This window comes from Coenobita brevimanus, chromosome 111 (genome assembly GCF_032717465.1).
Source record: "Coenobita brevimanus isolate Jiangsu-jjx chromosome 111, ASM3271746v2, whole genome shotgun sequence".
NCBI classification, from domain to species: Eukaryota; Metazoa; Arthropoda; class Malacostraca; order Decapoda; family Coenobitidae; genus Coenobita; species Coenobita brevimanus.
Genome location: NC_137064.1, coordinates 6,484,317 through 6,510,637, shown reverse-complemented (window position 1 = coordinate 6,510,637; position 26,321 = coordinate 6,484,317). Strand labels below are relative to the sequence as shown.

Below are 26,321 nucleotides of genomic sequence, written 5' to 3'. Positions count from 1 at the left end.
ATGCACGCTATGTCAGTGCTGAAAATATATACACATGATATACACATTACTAAGGTAGGTTACTGGTGCAAACTATGCCGACGTAAAAAATAGATAAATAATTGAATAAATAAAATAAATACAGCCCATCTAACTAACGAATAAATGTTATGAACTCTATTTCCAGAGAGTATACGCCTCAGAATTTAGAGTTTGTTTTGTTGTCTCTGTTGCAGGAGTTAAGGAAGGGTGTTTTTTTGTGTGTGTTTGGAGGCGTATGTGCTGGTCGGGGTGGGGCGGTATGGTGGAGCCCCGGTGGTACCCGCTGGCCAGGGAGGGGCTGCGGCAGCTGGCACACTCTGACAATCAGCTGGCTTTCAAGTGAGTTGCAATACTCTTTTTACTCTAGCCTGGCCTAAAATTTACATCACTCCACCCTAAATGCTGAGTTGTAACATTAGATTAATACCAGAATATGAAACTAATCACAAACAAGTGCTATGAATGGATGCCGAGTTGTAGCACTGTCTTTTTCTGCCACTGAGCTACAAGAAATAATAGTAATAATAATAAAAAATAAAAAAAACGAAAATATCGGGCAAGTTAAGGTGGAAAGAGTATAGGAGCTTATAACATCATCACTCAAACATCATCTCTTCTGTAGCCGTATACTCCTCATAACATCATCTCTCCTGATCTGTCTCATTAACACGATGATTCTCAACCCTGGGGGGGGGGGATCCTTTAACTAGGGAGAGTGGGAGAAGAGCCTTTGAGGGTGGACGCAAGGACCAGAGGGAAATGGTATGGTCTGAAAAATGTATATATCATGACGAATTTGTTATTTCTGTTGTCTGTTTCTGCTTAAGCTTTTTAAGCCTGGTTTGTTTTGCTTTTATTATGAGTAGGATTCTTTCCCGCCCCATCTGCCACTTTGCCGCCTCCCTGCTTCCCACCTCTTTGCTCTGGTTGCCTTGAAAGAAAGATAAAGATCCCAAGAATCCTGGTGCCAAAGGCTGTACTGGCAAATCCCAAAGTCCTTTTGCCTCTTCAGCCTCTCTTTCATCTCTGGTTTCATAGGCGCTTGAATATGACCCAAGTAGAGTGAGGTACATTTTATCATTCCTTTGTGAGTGATGATATGCTCCTTTGTTCACTAACTTTACACAAACGTCTGTACATCCAGCAATGAGGAAAAGAGGCAAGAAGGTGAAAGAACTTCTGCATCTGACTGTACCACACACCGGTTATCCAAAAAATGCACATTAGAAATTTGCGTTGTGGTCAGGCTTGGTTTCCTGTTCCAGCTCCACCGCCATCAGCATTCCAGCCCATCCCACCCATTGCTTTGCTCACCACGCCCATTTCTTTACCTCCCCCCCTCTCCGTACCAATGATGGTTTCATTGCGCGACGCAGGGCACGAGGGAAACGAAGGCGTTTGTTTGCATTTTCCTAAGGTTACCGCCAGATGGTTTTGTTTAGAAGGAATCTCTAACAGCAGACTAGTTAATGAAGGCTGTATCTAGCCACTCCACTCGAAACAAGTCCTCTATGTTAAGCGATGTTAGAGTTAGCAAGAAAAAACTAAAACACTATATACGTCATCGGAGCAAAGGTGTTCAGCAGGTTTCACACACACACACACACACACACACACACATATATATATATATATATATATATATATATATATATATATATATATATATATATATATAATTTCACCTGTGATTGGAAGTATACAAAGTGTTTTGTTAATCTAAGTCGCTTGAGTCTCTAGTGGAGTGCTATGTGCAGACCATCCCGCATAATGAGAAAGCTACTGCAGTTATGCAGATTTGATTAGTGGTAGTTAAGTCCTTCAGTCCAATGGTGCTATTTCTGTGTTGTTTTATCTACTACGAGATTAATTTATTTATTCAGCGTACGGAAGCCCCCAAGGAATTAAATTAATGAAGGCTTCATATTTAACCCCTCCAGTTCGAAAAGTTGGTGAAAAATAATCTGGAAATAGCAAGAGTGAAATGGGGACTGAGAGGGTAAGCACGTGTTGGCAGCCTTTCCGTTGATACCGAGGGCACTTGCATAATAGCCGTTCGTTCCTTTAAAGTTTTCTGCACTTATAGTGCAGGCCGGGCCATCCATTAGCCCGGTAAAGGATAGCCTATATATATAACGCCCCACTTCCAGGCCGGCACACACACCACTAAGCCAGCCAAAAGACAGGGCGTGTGTGCTGGGCAATCCCCAGGCCTTGTCTTCCGCCTTACTATTTTTCGAGTCAGCCCATACCCCACTGACCGGGCTAATGTATGGCCCGGCCTGCACTATACAGTAGGTGCAGGAAATCTGTAAACGAACGAACGAACTTCCAGGCCGGCTCAGCCAGTATTATCAGTATCTGCCCTGCATCATTACTCATTCCTACTTCCAGTGTCAAACCCATGCCCACACCAGCCGAGTGAGCCGTCCCTGCAACACGTAAAGATACTCTAACATGAGTTTCTACTGTAGCACTATTTAAAGGCCACCCTGTACAGATTCAGGGCCGTATTACTCGTGTAAGTGCCACGGGAGGCTTACTAGCAACTCATCCTTAGCAATTTATCCAGCAAATTCCACTTGAACTTGCTTTCTTTGTTATTTGTATCAGTTTAATATTTACTTAGTGTACATCAATAACACAAGAGATTACTGAGGTGTCCTGGCCAGAATAAACATTAAAGAAGAGGTGTTACAAAATCTCAAAAACCACATAAAATACGACCCTCAAACACACAAACAGACATGTCAACATTTCTCCAGCATGGCGAAGGACTCATTCTGGCTGTCACTGTCCCTCTAAGATTTTGCCTAGTAGTAAACCTCTTACGGATTGATAAAGATGGCTCTGATGAAAAATTTAATTGATACTGTCTGCATTAGTTGCCACCCCACATAATAGTGGGGCATTCAGTAAATGTGATTATAGCAGTGATAATAATAATAATAATAATAATAATAATAGACTAATGATGCTTATGGTAGGATGACAGAATGATGATGATGATGATAAAGTTACAGATGATGATAATAATGACAAGAAGAGATGATGATTGAATAACCGATGATGATGATGATGATGATAAAATGACATGATGATGTTAGAATACTGTTGTTCACCACTACTCGCCTTCCTGTACATACGGGCAATATGAGAAGTGAAATAAGTGATTTCGTAGCACCTCTTCTCGGCGATTAATTTTGTATTATTACATCTTAACACTTTCTTTTACGTTATGTTTTATTCGCAACAAAAGGTGCATCATTAATAGGGGCGATACTGAGATATATGGTGCAGAATAAATTGGTAAGGAAGATATGAAACGGAATCTCCAAAACTACCAGTAACACAGCCCAAATGTTTATGGTTTATGAGGCAGGTTCTCCGGCGGGGTACATCTGCGCGTAGCGGTGGAGGAGTGGCAGCCGTTCACACAGGTTAGCAGAGACCAGAGCGGCGCCACCGTCGTCACAGGGCCATCAGTCAAGCTACTCCACGCCCTCGCTGATTCACTCAACTTCACGTCAGTATTTAATTATAGTCTGTTCACCTTTACGACCCAGATTTTCGTATGTTGGAGCTTGCTTCATGTAGTTCGGTATCAGAATAAGACAATAGGCCTACTCCATCACTACGCCCTCTGTACCTCATTGTAGTTTGTTCGCCTTTTTAACGTGGTCCAGATTTTCGTCCTTCTGCAGCTTGTTTCAAATAATTGTATAAAAAGAATAAGATCGAAATCTACACCCTCGCTGCCGCGCCTTAAACTATTCCAGATTTTTGTCCCTCTGTAACTTATTTCACGAATTACAGGCCATAAAAATTTTTTCGGCACCCTTACGGCACGATACATTATGCCTAGGTAAAGAGAATGAAAGGTAGTTTCATGGGGGGGTGAGGGGAGAGCTAAAATGCGTCTCGGTCTGCGCATGACGTCATAGTTAATACAGACTGCAGCTCATCCTGCTCAACACACGCCAGTCACACACACACCTGCCTGTAAATAGGTACTCTGTTTTCTGTTTTTAGGGGTGGCTATGGCAATACAGATAATTTTGTGAACATGCCAACAATTTGTATAGTTCGTGGATGCAAATCCATTCATGTGAAAGGTGACAAGAGAATACATTTTCATGCACTGCCGAAAGATGAAGAAATTAGAAAAAAATGGATTGAATTATGTGACAAAGAAAAATCGGTCATCTGGTTTTGAATGCAGCCGTCATTTTGAGAGTACTGCCTTTGAACGCAACCTTAAGTATGAATTGCTTGGTTTACCAGTGCCTCCTGGACAAAGGAAATTCAAGAAAGGAGCAGTGCCTACTCTTCAACTACCGAGTTTAACAAGTAAGTTCCATTACTGTGTGAGTGTGTTGAGTAGCGACCTGTGTGAACATTCATAATACAAAAGCATACCATACATACAGATGGTTTTCTGTCAAGCTCCCGTTTTCTTCCACCACCCCACTTCTCTCTCTCTCTTATTAACTTTGACGTCACAGAATCTGCGCGGCTTGGGGTTGCTGTACTTACCTCTCAGTATACTCTTCTCTTTACCTTGCATTATGCCACACCACACGAAGCATTCTGAATCAACTCCTGAATTATGGTGCGTGGTTGATATCCCTAGCCTGTGTTGCTGGTGTGTGTCAGTTCGTCTGCTAATGATGAAATCCATTGGAAGAGGTAGAGAGGTACAGGGGTACCAACCACACCACGTATTCACGCCGTCTGTAACAGTAATCGTTGCGAAGGGTATCAGAGCAAGGGGTGCTGAAAATTTTTTGAGAGGGTGTACGATGACAGAATACGGCAATACGCCACGTCCTCGTTGCTTCACTCAGTTTCACGCCAGTATGCTATCTAATATAGCCGGTTCATTTTAACCTGGCCCAGATTTTCGTATGCTCGAGCTTATTTCATGTAGATCATTGGCAAAATTAAACAGTGCTACGGCTTTTCATCCTTTCCATAGCATTTTTACGTGACAAGTATCAAATTCTACTGTTAATCTGATCCACGTCTCATTGCTTCACTCAGCTTCATGTTACCACTCACAATACTCCCATCACTTGAACCTGACAAAAATTTGCCGTATCTCTTTCTTGAATGCTAAGCTGTAGCAAGACTAACACTAAAATATGGTGCTAGACACGAGGAAATTGTATGGAAAGGATGTAGAGCCGCAGTAATGCTATATTTTGCCACCGCGTGACAGGAAATAGCTTCAAAATGAAAATCCTCAATTTCTGCCGAGTTAGGGCAAACAAATGACAGGTTTCATGTTGATGTAGCAGCATTAGCTTCTGAATACGAGTATGTGAAAATTTCATTTTTGAAGTATTTCAGTAGTCGGAAACGTAGTTTAAGAGCTTATTGGACATTATCAGGTACCACCGATCGGGGAGTAATCATGCATTAAGTTACTTATTGCAAAGTGTGGTTCCAAGTCTGAAAACCATCCGCAAAGCCATTCATTCTTAGGGAAACGGAGTGACCAGTTAAAAATTCACAGACGCCAAGTTCACGGTAAGATTAACACACAGATCTTCATACAGATTTCTGATCTGTCTCTAAATAATGCAGTTATCCCTGGGGTTGGAGGACACTAATCACATTTACCCAACACATCATCCAGGAAAAAAAAAAAAAAAAAGCAAGAGGGTGGTGTGGCCCAGGATTCCTGTCTTAAACAGCAATACCCAAAAGATCATTGAACCTTCGACCCATATCCGTCCAGGACTCGGTAAAGCTACACAGGTTCGTGTGGCTGCCCCAATAGTGAATAGGCAAAAAAAAAAATAAATAAATAAATAAATAAAAAAATAAAAAGACAGTGCAGTGTTAAAAGTGTGATTGGAGTGTGTGTTAAGGGACAGGGGGTGAATGTGTTCAAGGAAGATAGAAATAATGTGATGATGCCAAGGAACAGCAGCAGGCCTGTCGGCCCTTTTCCAGGCTGTTTATTAAAGCGTAAGCTATAAATAAATTAGTCTACGAGTGAAAAATAAGGATAGAGAAGCAGGAAGGCTTTTGTCCTACAACAGCCCCTCTTTCCAAAACAGCTTCCTTCTTTCAGAGAATTTTGCATTATTTTTTCTTCAAAATTCATCCATTCATTTCCTTTCCATCTCTCACCCATTTACACACTTCTTGTTCTCAGCATATTCTTTCTTTCTTTTTTCTTTTTTAATTCGAGTCCCTCTCCTGCAGCCGCCAAATGCACTTCCTTCTCTTCTCTTATTGTTACTTATTCTGTTTTCACACTCCACTATACTGTTCCTTTCTTACCGCCCGTCACCCTTTCGGTACATTTTTAGCATCCCTAACTAATACTTTCTTTGCATGTTTTCCACGGGTTTACTAAGTTCATCCGGTCTGAGTTTATACCCGCAAGCTTCTCCTGTATCTTTTGCTTACATTCATCTGCAAGTTATTTTATTTTCCCTTTTTTCCATTTCGAATCTTTCACTTTAAGTATCCCTCAGCCTTTTTTCCCATGCTCGTTTTTTTTTTTTTTTTTTTTAACAATCCGTTGTTGTTGTTTTTTTTTCGGTTTTGCTATCTCCCGGCAATGATTTTATTCAGCTTTAGAGGGAGTTTTCTAACTGGAGGGAGTAGATTTAGCCTTCACTTACTCCTTCACCAGAAAAGATTAAACCAAAGCTAAATAAAATCGCCTGGACATCGCTGGAATAATTCAGTCTGGCACGTCATAGGATGAGGATTAAATTTCTCCTTACATATTAAAGTCACTTGTTCATATACTCTCCTGTCACAGTTCTCATACCAATGATACACCCAGGCATTCTCTCTCTCTCTCTCTCTCTCTCTTTGTCTGCCTGCCTGCCTGCCTGTGTGTTAGATTGTCCATCTGTTTGTCTATTTCTTTCTATCTCTCTATCTGTCTTTGTATCCCCAGATGATGGGTCACAGACTAATCAACTTCATGTCATCCAGCCCTGCGCCATCTGGTTGCACTCTCTCTAGCTCACCCTCTCTCCTGTATATCTCTCCACCCCATACCTCCATATGATTCTCAGCATCCTCCTCTCCTTCCCTCTCTTAATATCATTGACATCCACCCTCCTAGTCAGTCTCTCATTCTCCAGGTACATAAATAGGTTTCAACATTCATGCAGTCTCTCAGTACCATTTTTTTTATTTACTTCTCTTTGTATAAGCCATGACTTTGAACATCATCCCTTATCATTTTCCCCTGGCACAATAAAATCACCCTTAAAATCAGTAACAGCACCTGTATCAAATTTTCCAGTAAAATCATCGACCACAAAAGCCCTTTTACTCCTTGGCATTTGTTGTGTCATTCTTTCTAGTTGATTCCCAAACCTATACTTTTTCACCCAGAATAACGTGTATATCTTAATTAGGAAAGCGGATGGAAGAATATTACTCAAGTATTGCATATGTATCATAAAAATTTACTAAAAGGGCGAGAAATCGGGGTTTCGAAGTCACCTCTCAATATATTGGCATTGGAATGTGGCAGTTCTTTCGTCCAGTACTTGAATTGTAAGGAACGTCGTGCCTCGTGCAGCATGGAAGTAGGTAAATTGTCTCCAAGAACCTCCTTTTCCCACTGATTCATGCCCTCATTGAAATCAAATGAGCTTCGTTTTAGGTCCCGTCCATACGAGCGGGCAGTGCCCGACGGGCAAACATTGTTACCAAATCACGTTCCAGTTCACACGTTTAGAGGGTGGGTGGCGCGCACGAGTGTAGATGACGTCATAAGCAGGGAAACCAAGGGCAAACCATCGAAATGCCCTGCCTGTTGTTGAGGCACTACCTACTGGGCTGATGGCCTGTATGTAGCCAACGGCCGCCGGGGACATCTCGATCTGGAAACCCTGCTAAAAAAGCGAGGGATATCCACTCAGCGGGCACTATCAGCTGGCAGTGCCCGCTCGTGTGGACGGGACCTTAGACACGCCACCCATTGTGAACACAGGAAGCTGGGTGAGAAGTGTGCAGATGACGACTAGCCTATATATATAAAAAAAAAAAATAAAAGGGAGGACCCAGAGCAAAAGTGGAAGAGAAGCTGATGTTCTTTACAAGTAGATCTTGAGTTGGTCCTCCCCATCTCCGGAGTGACATTCCTGACCTCCGCCCCTCCTGCGAGTTTTATGATGCGCTCCATACTGCGCACTGAATAGCAATCAACACATTTACTGTAACCCAGGAAACCATTTACTACGCTAAGTGGTAACCATATAGCTGGCGGTTTAGAGACGTTCCAGAAGGATGGGGCTTCCAAGGGTTAAAATCCCAGGAGTGGTTGGGGTTCATTGTTCAACTAAAACCATTCTGGGGCGAGCGAGGCTGGTCACCCACGCCAGTGTCGGGACTCAGCAGCTTAGTCCCGGGCCCCTACGCTTCTGATGGGGCAGAAAAGGACTGGATATACTTCTGCGCCAACATCTTAAAACAACTGGTAGGATGAGAGAGAGAGAGAGAGAGAGAGAGAGAGAGTTGGCGAAAAGGAAGATATAATAATCATAATCAATAATAATAATAATAATAATAATAATTATTATTATTATTATTATTATTATTATAAATAAATAAATAAATAAATAAATAAAATAATAAATAAATCAACTGCCCTTCCTGCCCCACAGGTACACGCTGGTGCAGGGCGATGGACTCTTCGGGGCGCCTCAGCCGGACGGGACCTGGAACGGCATAATAGGCATGACGCTGCGAGGGGTGAGGCGGCTGGCTGGCTCACACTGATATTTTATGTACACTGTATGCACACTATACTTTATGCACACTATATGCTCACGATACACTGTACACACTATACCGTACTTTATGCACACCATACCTTATGCACACATAATATAAGAACACTCTACTTTTTGCACACTGAGTCTTCATGCAAACTATATTTTATGCACACTAGAGGCCTGCATAACAGTCTTTGTGTTTATTACACTTCTTAAGTTAGACACACTCAGAGCCATACCCCCGTTAACGCCTATACCAGACAGCTCAGATCACCATCAAAATTTAAACAGCTTTTCCTTTGCCCTTGACCCACATATCCACAAAATTTAACTGAAATTTACCCATACACTTTTTTAACTATCTTGTGGACAAACAAACAAAAGAAAAAAAAGTCCTGAACTGGGACTCGAACTCAGATCACCACCAAAATTTAATCAATTCTTCTTTGGCCCATGACCCACGTAGGCCTATCCACAAAATATCACTGAAACTCATTTATAACTTTTTGATATATCTTGTGGACAAACTAACTGGCTAACAAACACCGACAAACAGAGATGAATCCATATCCTTCTCCATCTTTGTTGGCGTAGGTCATAATGAATATTCTTTGTTCAGTGTTTATTCACACGAGCCACGTAGCCTCCCTCCTCATGCTGCCATTCTTGTGATTTACGATATTTCGCTGTTGACTCTACGGTATTACCTTGGCAAAACCTTGTCTGAAGGCTGCTGACACTCAAAATGCAAAAACCTCTGAGAACCGTACAGCACCCCAACTCCCATGCTGAACAGATTTATCCTGATATAATGTTTCTTCCTCATGATAGTATACTATGAAAAAATAATGAAAAGAAAAAGAAATGAATGTATGATCCTAGAAGAACAGAGGGGGCGAAGGAATCAGAACGTTAAGGTATGGGATGCACTTCACGCTGAACTGTGCAACGTGAAAGAGAATGCAGGGAATAGTGTAGGCAGCGCCAGGGGTCAGTGGGACACACTGAAATGTGACCTGGAAGTGATGGACACAGGCTGTTGATAGATGAAGTGTGAATGTGCATGATATTAAAGGCAGCACGGTAACAGTAGGGGTCTGAAGCTCTTAAACTGTATATGAAAGTCAAAGAGAGAGGATTTGGGAAAGTATGACTTGGGAGAAAGTGATGAAATGACGTGGACTTTGAATTAATACTGGGTTGGAGAGAGTGGCTATCATTTACACAGAAACATTGCAGGAGTTCTTACGATAGCAGAAAAGACTCTATCAAGGTTTTGTGGATTTTGTGGGATGCTCAGATAGCCAGTACAGTGGGCACTGAGAAAGCTGGGGATACAAGTGTGGCTGGTTCATCATCATCATCATCATCGTCATCATTTGTTTTTACCACCTCAGGATGGGGTAAGGAAGACTCCAGAAAGCAAGGAAGAAGGAACACGATAGAGGGGAAATTATCAACACATGCCCAGTGAAATAGGCCAGACACTGATTCATTCAGTCCCCCAGGAGCCTGGCTTTACCGCACAGGCCTAACTATGTACGCATATTTTCGAGGGTATTTTTCGTTATAAATGTGCTTCATTTACTTGCAAGATAGAGTATGCGGTATAGTAACGATGTATGATGGCGTCTGAACTTTGTGAGACTGAATACAGCAGAGAGTAAAGAGTTCACAATATACAGTGTACCCGTCTATAACGGTCTGTTGTGAGACCCGTTATGTTATCATGGTGTTTAAGGCATTGTCGTGGGGGTCTGGGCTTGAATTGCCGTGGAAGTTGTTGTGCGAATATAATGCTAGATGATCCGGCACTGACCCTAGGTAGTGCGGAAGGTTATGTGGAAAAAATCGGGGAATGAAAGGAGGTTATGAAATCCAGGCCTTGAGAGTGAATGTGCGGAAGGCGAAGGTTATTATTGGTGAGGTAGACAAAGGTGTTCACCGGCCTTTTGTTGTTTGTAAGAAAAGGTTTGACGATAACTCCATCTGACCTAGAGTTACCAGAGTGTGCGTCCATAGTACAGTAGATGCAGGGATCAGAAAGGCAGACAGAAAGGTGTAACCAATTACGAAATTAAAACTGGACGAATCACCGCTACATGAGAAGGTCCCACCTGCCAGACAAGTGTTAGAAGTTGATAAATGAATGAACAAATATGAACACATCTACCCAGCATCATTTTGACCCGCAGAGAATTGTTATTTCACTTAGTCATCGAATTTCGGCGGTCGCCTGTTTTATTAGGTAAAGGAGACTCCTGATTCCGTAATATCCTCAAAATGATGGATGCCTCATAAGCTAAGTAAAATCTGGCAAAAAAGTTGTGGGCAGGCGTCATGAAGCCATTAGTCGAGGGCTTATCTCCATAATTTAGACTTTTGAGCCTGTGGTGAGTTATTAACCGACTACTTAGCAAAAGGCGGAATAAAATTTTTGGCTGTTCTTTTTTATATCAGATAAGAGGACTGAATTATTGGAAAGCCGACTTAAAACCCAGTGACTATTAACAGGAGGCGGACCTTCTGCTAGGCCCGCTGGGTATGACTCAGGAGAGGATGACAGCCATCGCCTTCACCGAGCCGCTCTTCCTGCAGAGCTACCGCATCCTGCAGGCCCGGCCCTCGCCCACACCGGACCCACTCGGCCTTCTCGCACCATTCACGTACGTCTGGCATCCTGTTAAATTATTCCAGCAATCCAAATGCATACATTAACAGACGTAATACGTAACAACTAATAAATAACATGGTCTATTGGCCCATGACCGTATTTGTTTCTGAGGAAGTAACCTTTAAGAAGAGATGTGATGCATGATGGTAAGATCGATGTCACTGAATAAAAAGTTTTTGCAACGCAAATTATTTTTGTCAGAAAGGAAGAAAGAATGGACATACGAGTATCAGACAATACTTCTCCAGACAGAATATAGAAATAAACTATATATACGGTGGTGTGTTGGTACAGGAGCGGCGTATGGGGGTGGGTTGCCGGGGCCATGTTTGCAGTGACGACTGTGAGTCTGGCTCTGGGTCACTGTGTGGGCAGGGTGGGGCGACCTCACCTGGCAGACCACGTCCTCGCATCCATCGCCATCATCACTGGCAAAGGTGGGTGTCTCCAAGAGGTTATTTTCATAGGTTTAACATGGTTCCTATACTCTTGTCACTTTAACTTGGCCTAAATTTGCCACCTCTCTGCCATCACGGGCTAAGGTACATGCCTTCAGGGAGGTGGGGATGAATCTTAGTGAGCTTACCAGGCTTTCTATACTCTTTTCACTTTAACTTGGTCTAAAATTCTGTCTTTCCATATTGACTGATGAATTTTAACAAAATATTAGGACTAGAATATGATGCTAGCCACAAAGAGATGCAGTGGAAAGGGTGCAGAATTGTATAGTCTTTCTGCCACTAAACTATGTGAAAGGAACTGCAAAAGGACGAAAATCAAAGCCAAGTTAAGATGATAGTTGTACCCCTTCCAAAGCGATAAATTTTTCACACTGGACCTTCATAATCTCAAATATTATTTATCCATTGTTAAATACCGACACACTTCGCATAAATATCGTACGCGACAGCATTAACGTGACTTACACAGAAAAAAAAAAAAATGGTCAGGAAGAGATTTTTTGAGAGCTTCCTCGGCCCACGAGAACATGGATGGTTTCTCAGACATATTTACGATCGATTCCTTGTAACTTAGATTTATTTTTATGGGAAGAACCAGATACATTGATCATAATGCACTGTTCTTTCCTTGTTCTTCCTGCAAAAGAAGATATAACCTATGATAATTTTCTTTACGTAACAGATAATTGCTTTTTGTAGGAGGAACATAAGACATGGGAAGCCTTTGCACTAGCTATTCCTTGTCCTTCCTGGGAAACGGGGGGAGGGTTATAGTTATGACAGGGGATTAATCGTACGTGTATTTATAAATGGGAATCCCACCCCAGGGTGTGTTTGCCTGCCTGCTGGCGCCTGGGTTGAGAGCGTCGTCTTGAGCGTGCTGAGTTTAAGATCTGGGGTGACTTGGAATGAACCGTGACGTCCTTCCGATTGTTAGCGCTTTGTCATGTCTTTACCGGTGTTAAATTGCCTAAGCAAACAGTTACGTATGGTACTTGAGTGCCCCGTGTTATAAGTAGCATAAGAGCCTTCGTAACACGTCTTCCTTGGCAATTCATTCTCCACATTACACACACAAAGTATGTCGATATTAAAACTATACAAGCAGCATGCAAGAGAATCAGTCGTTAAGGAAGAGTTGCTACGAAGCCTCCCACGATACTTATAATATGGCCACTGCCTCTTCCCTGACTTAAAGTATTCACCAAACCAGGCAGTGATATTACTAAAATGCGACTGTTCTACGCTTTCAAAAATCCCTAGCCCATTTCAGCTCGATTGATGGCCGAGAACAAGTAGCTTGGCAGGTTGATTCGATTAGTAACCAGTGAGATGCATCCCTGTCTCATATTAAGACTCGTCGACTTTCATGCAACCACGACATAGTATTCAAGTAGTTTTTGTGGCGCAGTTCCCTTAGCTGAAAACAATCCGACTGTAGCGTTCATATATACAGTCGGTATCAAAAGTTCTGTCACCTCTCCTGCTTCTCTCTCCATGGACATCGAAAATCAGGTTTGTAAAAACCGAATCATTTAACACTAATGGTACTGATCTGTAGCTAAATATAAATTCATCACTGTCGGTTGTTGCGGTCTCGCGTGACTTTGTTTGAAGTCTGTGGAGGGAGAAGCAGGAGGGGTTGCATAAACAGATACAGATATAGGTAGATAATTGTTACTGAATAAAATTTAAAATGAAGATGAGTTAAAGTGTGAGATTGAGTTAATATGTTCATGTTATGGCTTTACTCATGACCGTGCTGTCCACAGCGCTGCCGTGGGAGCCCCGGGCACTCTCACTGCAGGTGATCATGGGAGTGTGGATGCTGGGTGCCATCATCATCACGCAGAGCTATGGGTGGGTCTCTCTCTCTCTCTCTCTCTCTCTCACACACACACACACACACACACACACACACACACACACACACACACACACACACACACACACACACACACACACACACAAACACACACACACACACACACACACACACACACACACACACACACACACACACACACACACACACACACACACACACACACACACACAGGCACAACCCCACTCAGCGTCAAAAACAGCGTTTTTTTTTTACTTAATATATACATATTTCCATAGATTCTCAGTAGTTCTGGAATAGATTCCTAGGCAATGGACACCCATGACTCAGTTTATCATTTCATTCATCTGCCGTCTGATTCATGACTTTATGCAGCAGAAGGAAACCAATGAATCACCAGCTCTTAGCCCCTTCAAGGAAATGACGTTTTTGTAAAGTTTTATTAAATTATTCCTGCTCTTCCATACGACTTATCCACAACAGGAAAGCCTCTAGTAGTGGAAGGGGGTTGGTTAGTGATTGCTGTATCTAATCTTTGTTTCGATATGTCTCCCCTAAGGTGATTAGATTCAACTGGAGATGCAAGATTCAAAATTAATCCTTTCAGTCCAGTGACGTGTTTCTCGTATTATTCTGTCTCTAAACGTGTCAGGGGAGATTTTTCAAGCATGGGAGGTTAGATACAGCCTTCAATAACCCCGTGATTATTAGAATTCCTTCCGACATCGAATTGAATCGTCTGGAGGTTGCAATAATAAGTTAAAGTAATACGCCATTAGAGAGAAGAGTTTAAAAATAGGTAATGGGGCTGAAGGGGTTGATACTACATTCTGTTTCGGTCATGCTACATCGTTACCTGGGTAGAGATGTACAAACTTTGGATGCATTCCCTGTCGTAACGGATATCTAGCGATCGTATATAAAAAGACTCCTAACAGGTTTTCACGATATGCAAGTCTTTGTAACATTTACCGTACCCCATGTCGTTATGTGTGTGTGAGGGGAGGGTTGTGTTTTTTGTGTTTGTGCGTGAGGAGGGTCGTGTTTTATTGTGTGTGTTTGTGTTTGTATTGGTTTGTTTATTTATGTGTTTGTGCGTTTTTTGTCTGTGTTTGTTTTTGTTTGTTTGTGTGTTTGTTTGTGGGTGTGTTTGCATGTCTTTGCGTTTTTGTTTTATATTCGGGAAGGGCGGAGATCAACAAACTGTACCAGCGCTATTCGGGGGTCGCGGACCAAAGCGTTTAAGAACCAACAAAAACTTCAAGTTATAGTCTAGCAAGAGCAAGCAGTTAGAAAGAGAAAAAGAAAAGGAAGAATAAAAGATAGAAAATAAAAACCATAGCCATATGATCCCCCCCCCCTCTGGTTGCAGGGTTCCGAGGCTAGGCTACGGTAGTCAGGGACACTGAAGGATATGGAAGAATAACCCCCTGAGGTGCTCATTTTACTCTGACTTTGCGTAAAAATGCCATCTCACCGTCATGAATGCTGAGTTGTAAGAATCCATTAGCACTGGAATATAATTTTTGCCATGAATAAATGCTGTGGAAATATGTAGAGTCACTGTGCTGCCTTTTCTTCCATTTAGGTACGCGAAATAGGTGCAAAAATACGAAAATCTGGGCCAGACCAGAGGAAAAGGAGTATATCTCTGAATGATTGACAAAATTCCAGTAAACTCTGGAAGTGTCAAACCCATGTGCAAGGCAAGTTCGGCACTTTGGCTGGTCTCTTCTAACTATTACCTGACTATAGCTCATTTTATTAATTTATTTTGTTTATTTATTTATTTTGCTTATTAGCTGATGGAAATCCCTAACTCCATTCTGCACAGTTACCGGCATAGTATAGTCAGATTGGAGGGTTGATATCACTAGTAACAAAGGAGACTCATTCTTTCCTCATAACTAAGGCCCATTAAATTTTACGGTGCCACAACTTAATATTCCAGTTGTGGTAGTGGACCAGTTCCACCATGTCAAACCAAACGGACAGTAGGTGCATGAATTTAGGGATAATGGCCGTATTTGTCGCACTGGTCCTTGGAATTGTGTGTAGTAGTGATGTGTTGTGAAGTGAATAAGGGAGGCATGGAGATATGTGCTATATACCCTTTTTTACTCTAACTTCGTATAAAATTGCTGTCTCTACCTTCAGTGTTGAGTTGTAAAAATAGGCTAACGCTAGAATATGATCTAGTCGCCAAGATGTGAAGTGGAAAGGATGTTGATTGTTGAGCTTCAGCACTGTCTTATTCTGCCATTAATCTTGATTTGTGAAACAAGCTGCAAAAGGAACAAAAATCTGGGCCAAGTTAAAGTAACTTAGCGGAGATGTTCGTCATTCTGCAGCTCGTTTCACGTAGCTCAGTGACAGAATAATACACAGCTACGGTTCTACATTCTTTTTTCAACACTTTCGTGATTAGTACGATATTTCTAGTGTTTGCTTTTGCTTCAGCTTAGCAGTCGCGATGGAGCGTAGATATTTTTTTATCAAGTGAAAATAAGCAAACAGTATTTATAGGCTTCGTATTGGCTTAGTCAGGCTGATCTGATTCGTTCAAGTAAAATCAAGAGTTCCTTTTACACCTGAGTATACATTTATTAACTTTACTTATTTAATATCTTTTTCTCCATCCACCTGATGATAATCTCTTTCGTTTTCATTTTTCCAGTATGTTTATCCGCCAATGGGATGTGAAATCGTTTGATGATGATGTATGTACAGTGCTGGCATTCGACACAAAGCCTAATGAGTAGTATGCTGCAACCGTATTTTCTCCCTGGAAATGATTGCTGTTTGACACACACACAGAAATCACACACAGATATATCAGGTGTAACACTACTGACAATTTTTGCTCTTTTGCTTCTCTGTTCATATTTCTAGATCCCTCCCACCCTATACATTAAAAAATATATTTATTATTATTATTATTATTATTATTATTATTATTATTATTATTATTATTATTACTATTATTACGATGATGATGATGGCAATGGTAAGGTAAAACTGATATTCTTTGACAGGGGTTCTCTGACGTCCCTGCTGGCGGTGCAGAAGGCCCCGGCTCGGTACGACTCCCTGCGACAAGTGCTGAACGACCCCAACGTCACCCTCATACTAGAGTCCTCCACGGCATTCACCGGGTTCTACTTGGTAAACACATATTCCATAGCACACTCAGTAACACCCCCATAACACACTGGTAAATATACACACACTGTAACACTCCACAACACCCAATAACACACTAGTAAACACACTCCACATCACGCTCCATGACACTCATTAACACGCTGGTAAACACATACTCCCTAACAAACTCCATCATAACACTCCGTAACACACTGATAAACACACACTCGATAACACTGGTAAACACATTCTATAACACACTCCATAACACTCAATAGCACACTGGTAAACACACACTCCACAACACACTCCATGACAATAACACACTGGTAAACACACTCCGTAACACAGTCGTTAACACACAGGACCCTAGCACACTCCACAGCACTTGAGAACGCACTCGGTAATCATACACTCCATAACACATTATGAAACACTGTGTTATGGAGTGCTTTGAAGAGTGTTATAGAGTATTATGGAGTGTGCTATGTGCTCCATAACATTCCATAGCACACTCCTTTCTCGATAATACACTCCAAAATGCACTCCATATTAGTAGATAACAAACTCCATAACATTCGATAATACTCCATAACACTCGATAACACACTCCATAACACTCGATAACACACTCCGTAACACTCGATAACACACTCCGTAACACTCGATAACACACTCCGTAACACTCGATAACACACTCCAAAACACTCGATAACACATCATATAACACTCGATAACACACTCCATAACACTCGATAACACACTCCAAAACACTCGATAACACACTCCATAACACGCGATAACACACTCCATAACACTCGATAACACACTCCATAACACGCGATAACACACTCCATAACACGCGATAACACACTCCGTAACACTCGATAACACACTGGTAAATACACAAAGTCACCCACCTCATTCACAGGATCTACTCAGTAATCACACACTCATCCTTTTACAAATTTTCATCCGTCACTCGCCACAAATTGTAGAATCAGTGGAGCAACTCTTCCTAGTATTTTCTAATGGTTATTTATACAGCTGACGAAATATGACGAAAGCTATCCAGTACACGTGTTAGGATGACACAACCTTCTGCTACATACCCACTCAACTTTATGGAGAGAACAATTTCGCTATACTGTGTTGTTCAGCTTTTTCACCCTTCTTTGTACTTCCTCCTAATATTCGGTTCAATCTAATAAATATCCATCTAACTTTTTTTAATACAAAGTCAAAAGAGCTAAGGATAATTAGAAAGTAATATTTACATTCAGTGACAAAAGCCTGTCTATTACTTCACTGCATGTATTTCACATTGGCCACGTCGATCAGTTTCCTCCTTGACACATCGTATCAAAGAGAATCATCTGTAGGCAGAGAAACATACCACACCTCTCATAGGCCTGAAATATTACCTATCATAGGAAAGTGAGGAGAAATGAGGTGATATATGTATTAGAAGGGAAATAGCTTGTTCTTACTGTGCTACATGCATCAAAGGAATGAACGTTATTTGCTTCACTTTCAGCAGATAAAAGGGTTTAACGGATCCATAATTGTGGAAAAAATTCAGTACCTCTAACTTCTGCAGAAATACACCCTTTTCCCTTTTTTACATAAAATTGGCTCAGCCAATTATGTAGCTGAGTGGCAGATAAAGACAGTGCTACATTCTACAACCTTTCCATTGCTCTTATTCATGACTGCCATCATACTGCAGTGTTAGTCAATTCCTACAGCTCGGTATTAAAAATGGAGTGTGGGCAGTTATTATAGGCCACGCTAGAGTAAAATGCAGTACGGTATAGTATCTCCTTGCAAGTTACACAGGAGGTTAGTTACATTTTCTTTCCAGTCTCCCCGCAAGTTACATAGGGGGTTAGCTACATTTTCCTATCTCCCTGCAAGTTAATATGTTACATTTTCCTATCTCCCTGCAAGTTACTCTGGGGGGTTGGATAACATTTACGTTCCTTCTCTTCCTCCCTAGAGCGCCACGGAAGGCATTTACAAAGAGCTGGCGGACTCTATGACGACGCGGGGAGTCTATGTGAACTCTGAGGACCTGTGGAAGTCTGTGCCAAGCCTGCAGGACGGCCGGCATGTCATCATTGTGGAGGAGACAACGGGTCTCAAGTTTATGTCGGATTCCGTTAGCCTGGTCGGTAAGTTGATGGTGGTGACGACAGGAAAAACAGAGGATAAATTTTATAGATTAAACAGTAACTATCTATTTTCTTAGGGAAATTTCTACGATCTGCAAGCATTCCTCCCTCCTATTAAAAAAAAAAAAAAGAAGGTAAAATTGGAAATAAATGACTTTTACATGATATACAGGTTGGCCTATAAGTAGCGCTGGACTAGAAACTCTGCTGGTTGTATCTCATGTGTGACGGGGACGGTTTAGTACGCTGGTGTAGGCGTGGGTGTGGCAGTGGTAATAGGAAATGAATAAATAATATAGATTAGAAATTGATAAAACTGTCAGAGTCGTCCCCGAAACACACAAGAAATCATCTGGTGGAGTTGAAGAGGAGCGTGGGATAAATGCCACCCTGTATTTATAACTTTATTACGGCAAAAGTACTTTCTGTCATCCACGAAAGGTGGTGGTATAAGAGTGGACTGGTGTCAAAGCGGCCACACTTAACACCTTCAGGCAAAGACACCAAACATTCAGACGTAGCTGAAGTCCGGACTGGAGAGTATTACAATTTGCACACACACACACACACACACACACACATACTGTATACATACATACATATATACATATATTCATTGCAGCCACTGCGGTACCTACAAATTTACATACTCTTGGACCCTGGCAATGCCTGGTTGGCTGATGATCAGACTGACAGTTTCGCACACGTACAAAACACGGTAATACGCTCTGGTTTAAAGAGAGAGAAAAAAAAAGTTGGACCCCAAATCGACACCTCTGAAAGAGCAGCACAAGCTAAGGGAGACCAAGCTAAATGTGACAGTAAAAGGAATGGATGGCGAGAAGAAAGGCCAAGATCTACAGTAAGTAAAACAACAATGCAACCTTTGCGGTGTCCTGGTATATGGGAAAGGAAAACTGCGATGGGAGTGGATAGAAGTGAAAGAAAGCAAAAGGATAAATTAAATGATTACGAATGAATGAAAAGAGAATATACCAGTTATGGGCAAGTAAAAGAACTGTATGGAGGAAACTGAAAAAAGGTTTTAAAACAAAGGGGGGGGGTATACTCGAGTATTTCTATGTAGTAGTGAATGACAATAATATCAGAAAGACTACTGGGATGGAGAGTGAGAGACTGACGAGGAGAGTGTATATGAGTGAGGTGGAGGGGGGAGAGGGAGGGGGAGGCCAAGGATGAGATGGAGGGATCGAGTGGAGAGGTATATAATGGAGGGGGATGTGAGCTGGGAGCAGGGCAATGAAATGGCGGGGGACAGGGTGACATGGAGATTTGTGGCCTTCCCTTACGGGATTAAGGCGTCTGGCAATTGACAGATAGATATACTTCTGGGATGAGTATGGTAAGAATGAGAGAATAGGGTTGCTTAAGAGTGTGCATACTTTGTATCGCAGGGAAAGTAAAGTTTTGTAAGTAATCGGTTCTTAAGGAATGCCAATTGTTAGTTAAAACATAGGCTGATGCAACGAGTAGTCTGAGAATTTTAATTTTGTCAAAAGAAGATTCACTGATGTTCAAGACCCACCGATATGCCACAAACACCCCCACCCCCGCTAACATCAGTGCACCTGTCCTGAATGAAGCAGCTCCTCATGTGAAGGTGTGATCCATAGGAAAACTACTGGGCCTCAGAGAACGGACAATCAAGTCTATACTCAAAGTCAAACACAGGAAAAAAGTGTACATGCAGAGATATAGCTGAGAAAATGAACTGGTGTGTAGACAAAGCGGAATACAGACTGTTGTTTCTGTCTGCGTGGCTGAGCAGACCCGTCAACGACAGGTAAAAGAACTGCTTCTGTGGGGCCGCTCTACAGGTACAGTATAGTACATACATCGTGTAGGGATCCGGCGCCCCCTTGTGGTAGAGAGTGCCTCGCCAGGATGGAATCAGGGTCCTTTCCCACTGCGAGGTGCTAGGAAATAGGAGGAGACTTTGCTACTATACTCCATTTCACCAAGTTTGGCACCACCAGTGATGTCCTCAATGCCTGTAGTGTTGATGTAAATCCTCTGCACTAGGTAAACCTCTATGTTTTACCTTGAGAACCAATATATAAAGGCAATACAAAAAGGTATATCCAGTTCTGGGGACCTTTATCAATGTTACAGGTGTTGAGGAGATCACTGATGGTGCCAGACATGGTGAAATGGAGTATAGTTGAACATCGCAGCTGCTCCACCCAGACTACACAGCGATACCAAGTGTAGGCTCCTTGCCAGCGCCGCGGAATGGAGGTACAAGTAACAAATGTAGTTAAGAGCAATGTGTAAGGAGAGCCTGCGAGAACACAGTACAGAGAAAAAAATTTAGAGGCGAAGTTGTATAGACGCTAAGTAGATGCAGGATAAAAGAAAGGGTGACCTAAGTACAAACCACAAGATGGAAGGATGAAAGGAGAGCCTCAACAGAACTTTCATAGGAGCCACCGCCATGTAATAAAAACGCCCCCACCAGTACCATCACTCAAGTCCTGCATGAGAGCCCTATAGCTGTGGTCCGATCATTGTCCCCCCAGTGGTCTGTCGCGCATAGGACTTCTGGATCTCGGGGACTTAATACACCCTAATGTCAGATGCCTTAACTATAATTGTGTAGTTAATAGTGTGGACAAGGGTAACTTAAAATAGAGGGTGGTAGAGGTGATGCTTGGTGACATGTTCGATTGATACTGCTGTCGCGACCACGATGATGTACCCCTAGACTTTGACAGAGATATAAGAATATTGATCAGTAATGAAAAAAGTATATACTCGTATATCAATAATGAAATAGACAGAGAAATGAGAGTATGAATTAGAAATAAGAATATGGATTAATAATAAAAATGTATGTTATTAACAGTGATTCGTAAACTACAGGAAAGTGTGAGCTATACATGTCTTCGGAGCACTTCTTCCCTACCGTCATCGCAATGGGCGGACCCAAGGACAGTCCTCTCCTCCCTCTGATGAATTCCAGGTAAACTTCACGATCTATTACATCTTTATTATTCATGAGGAGCCTGGGGACTAGGAGCTCGACTGCTCAGTCCAGACATTTAAAATAGAGAATGACCAGTCGCTGTCACATGAGTGGCATTACGTGAGCAATAAATCCCAATCAGCCCTTCAGTTTGAAATCTTTATGGGCTACATCCAGTTGAACCACCTTAATCCACCTGACCACCGGGTATCCATGCACGTAAGAGCTGTGAATCCCTTCCACCACACCTCCTCTAACAAGTGGTTGTTACTTAATACTGAGAAGGCAAAGGGCTAGGCCAACCTCTTCTTTCTGACAGCCCTTTATGGAACAGCAGTGATCATTAAATGTGGTTAACCGTCATACACACAACAGACAGGATTCAGTAGTTAGGCAGGGTCAGTGTGTAGCTGTATTTTGTTGACAGTAAGTGGGTGTGGACCCATGAGAGATGCAGTCATTTTGATATTCTTGGATAAACATTAGTACAATTTAAGTTCTTACTGAAGCGGTTCATGTTCGCTTAAACTGTTAGGGGTCTGTGTCCCACAGGTCTGTTCGCAAATATAACATCAGTATTAGGTTCGGCACTTTTATGTCCCCTATTAGTCTAGTGGTGACAAGTGAGGATTTTTTGATCACGTAATGCTTTCAAGGAAAGAAGGCTGGTCACCTGCCCTGGTCATCTACGGTATCCTAGCCTCAGGCTCCTACATCTCGGGGAGGATAATGTAGAATTGACTGTTACCGTTTACATTAATGGCTGCTATTATAATCACTGTTACGAAGAGTCATCAAGTGAGAAAGTATGAGGTGAGGAGCAGTAAGCCGTAGTCAGTGGGGTGCGATGGACAGCCAAGAGCAGCTAAGCCTCGGAAAACTCCAAACAAAGTACAGCCAGATGGACCTCTCAACAATTGGAACTTTGGAGCCCTCACCACTGGCAGCACAAAACCAAGACCGGCTCCAAGACGAAACCCAGCAGGACATACAGGACTTGGTTGAACTTTTCCCCTTCACAGCACCTCAGCATTGTAGGTGACGCTGAGGAAGTCACCGAATCATTAAAGATAAAAAACACCAATGAATTAGAATACATACTAAGAGCAAAACAAGCAGATACACCACTCTCCTGAAGTCAGCCTCCTTCCACCTGCTGCCTCGCTAGCGGAGCCAGCATTCCAGTCAGGATAGGTTACAAGAAGCAGAAGTTATGGTGTAAAAAATTAGTTTTTATTTTTAATCGAGAATCGCCACCACCCTTCCATCTCCGACTTTGTTTCATCTTTTTACATGAATTAGTCCTTTTAATCGACTCACCTCTTCTTTCACTCCCACTTAAAGATCCCTTAAGCTTCAGCATCAGGAAGTCGTAACTTATTTGTGTGAAGGGACGCTGGCTACTTGTGGCTGTAGCAGTAGCAGTAACCTAATCCATGTTTCTAGTTTTCTCAGCTTTAACGTGTCATTCCATATAGCCATCATCCAATCATTTTTCACCTCACCAGGAGGTAGGGGCCCATGGCTAGACTACTAATTTCCGACGTTTAAGGCAAGGGTGACCAGCCTCATTAAACCTGAGTGGCATTATGTAAGCAATAGAACACAACCACCCTCAGATGGAAACCCTTACAGATTCCATCCGTTTGGTGCTCCTTAAACCATTAAACTATCAGGAGTCCAATATACAGTAGACTATTTATTTTATGATATACTGAAATAGAAGGATTCCTCTAAAATAAGATAGAGGTTTAATTTACTGTGTTAAAATGAGCGATGTATATTGTGTTGCAAGGAGTGGTTACATGTAGTGTCCTATACGAGAGATGTTGCTACTTTGTGTGTCAATGAGTGATGCATACTGTCCTGAATTAAAAAGAGTACAGCATATTATGTTGTGCTAAAATGAGTAATGAATATTCTGTTAATAAATGATGTATGTTCTACGGTGCAGGATCCAGATGCTGCGGGAGTATGCTGTGTACGAGACGTGGGTTACACAGGAGCTGCAGAATATCTCACAGTGCCTCACACCACTACAGGATGCCACACTACACCCATACTCCGTCAAACATCTCATGGTAACTCTCTCTCTCTCTCTCTCTCTCTCTCTCTCTCTCTGTCCAGACCCTTTGAAACACCGTAGTAATAAAGTAACTGTATTTCTTTAGTTGCAGAGAAATCAGATAAATCATAATGCCGAGCGAATAATGTGGCATTCCATAGAGTTTAAGTCGCAGGAAATTCAGCAGAGGCCGGATTCAGGCACACTTACGACCAAATCCCTGTCGTAAGTGTGATTTACTCTCCCAGGAATGACAATGAAAAGGAAATACACATTCTGCCCATGTCCCTTGCACCCCCTACAACAAGAAATCCTGGTGATTGAGGGTGAATTTGTTTAACAGGAAGGACAAGGGAATAAGAGTGCGGGATCCCCCATACCTCTAGTTTAGCCTGCAAAACTAAATATAAGAACGGTATTTAAAGTTCCTTTCGCTTCGTAGCACTCCTTCCTTTGTGATTTGTTTTGCATATTATAGTTTAACAATCTCGTGTATGTAATTTAGAATCTTGTAATGTCACATAGACTGCACAACTAACACACAAGAGGATACTGAGGTGTAACGTGTAGAATAAATCTATAAGGAAGAGGTGTTACGAAATCTCCAAAGTCACTCAGAATACAGCCATAGGGTACAAAAGGGACCCGATCGTATAATTATACGTTCGAGACTCCAACCCTTGATGTATTATTGCGGACAGTAATACTGTTCCACCCTAACGATAAATAACGAGGTGGTGAGCAGTTGCCATTGAAACCTAATGACTGTATCTTTGGAAAACCAACAAGGCACTCGGAATATTGTGTGTCATAATTGATCGAATAAAAAGGTTGATCGATATTAGAGTCCGCAGTAGTACCAAAAAATTTACGGATATCAGCACACCCTCACACACACACACACACACACACACACACACACACACGGACATATTTGCACATACGAACATCCACTACTTTTTAATTTGCTGTACATGCATAGATGTAGAAATGTAAGTTTACACTGTAGGTGTAGGCATACATACATACTTACATATACTGTATTTAAATTATATTTAAACATATTTATGTACATACCGAGATTCATTTATAAACAATTTTCATTTCGGAGGAGGTGTAGGACAGCATAGAAGTAGCAGATGGGTGGCAAGCTTGGTAACTAGCCACACAGTCATCACTCTTGGTCAGGAAAGATTCAGCCGCAAATAAAGTCATTCGATGATCTTTCTTCTGAGTCTGTACACAGAGTCAAAAGTGCAAGCTGAGATTCTCACATTGTTACGGATCTTATCTCCCCAACAACTTCCAGCAACTGTTGGGAAGTAATAAGCTGCTTGTGGCACTTGGTTTAGCGTCCAGTCCATAGCAAACATCACTGTGGCCAACCCCATTATGGGGATTCCTTACGAGGAAGCATGGCATCGTTTGTAATGAACTCAGAACGAACGGATCTTGAATTTCGCTCTCATTTGTTTATTTATTTTTATTTTTTATTTTATTTTATTTTTTTGAGGGGGGAGGAACGGTTTGCGGGCTACTGGCCGTTGGTTCCTTCTTCCTTGCATAAAAAAAAAAAGTATGGAAGTATGCATGTATGTAGACCAGCATAGGAAATAACATTTAAATTAACATAGATGCAAAGGAAACAGAAGTATACAGTATATGGTCTGATGAGAAGGTTTATCAGATAAGGCAGGCGACTGAAGCGGAAAACCGACAGTGGTTAAAAAAAATTATTAGAGGCAGCTTAGGGTATGATAAAACTACTGCAAAAGTTATGTGGCAGGTCAACAGTTAGATTGCACAATAGATTTTGGAAATGCGTCTGTGTGTGTGTGTGTGTGTGTGTGTGTGTGAGAGAGAGAGAGAGAGAGAGAGAGAGAGAGAGAAATATTCGTCCGACATGATATAGTTTTTCTGTTTTGTAAGTTCTGACCAGCTGATACTGTACACTGAACATTTTCTCACTCACTCAGTTGGCTGTTGTTGTTAATGTCATTTAATTTTACCTAAGTTACAAGATGCCAGGTAAATGAGAGCAACTCGAGCTGATCTTGTGTTTGATGGAGAAAACATTGAAATCCTAGAATTAGTTTACATAAACGTCAGCCGCCATTTTAACTTACGCAAATAACTCAGAATGTTGAAATACAATTTTGTGCAGCTTTTAGTATATCCAGTGGGAAGCATA

The 26,321-nt window shown here is 41.8% G+C and overlaps 1 protein-coding gene across 1 annotated transcript; it reads left to right on the top strand.

Annotated features, from left to right (window-relative positions):
- Window positions 1-280: 280 nt before the first annotated feature.
- Window positions 281-24,359, top strand: LOC145417766 (putative glutamate receptor). The gene is made up of 12 exons (XM_080286373.1): window positions 281-360; window positions 3,404-3,547; window positions 8,670-8,757; window positions 11,295-11,446; window positions 11,749-11,891; window positions 13,688-13,775; window positions 16,797-16,926; window positions 18,905-19,079; window positions 21,963-22,062; window positions 22,618-22,707; window positions 24,020-24,146; window positions 24,237-24,359. Exons 1-12 carry the CDS (start codon window positions 281-283, stop codon window positions 24,357-24,359), a joined length of 1,440 nt encoding a protein of 479 aa, XP_080142499.1.
- Window positions 24,360-26,321: the final 1,962 nt, after the last annotated feature.

Coding starts and splice junctions, on each gene's coding strand:
- LOC145417766 (XM_080286373.1), top strand. CDS start 281: ATGGTGGAGCCCCGGTGGTACCCGCTGGCCAGGGAGGGGCTGCGGCAG. Junction 13,776..16,796: donor ATCATCACGCAGAGCTATGG/GTGGGTCTCTCT, acceptor ATTCTTTGACAG/GGGTTCTCTGACGTCCCTGC. Junction 22,063..22,617: donor CTCCCTCTGATGAATTCCAG/GTAAACTTCACG, acceptor TGTGTCCCACAG/GTCTGTTCGCAAATATAACA.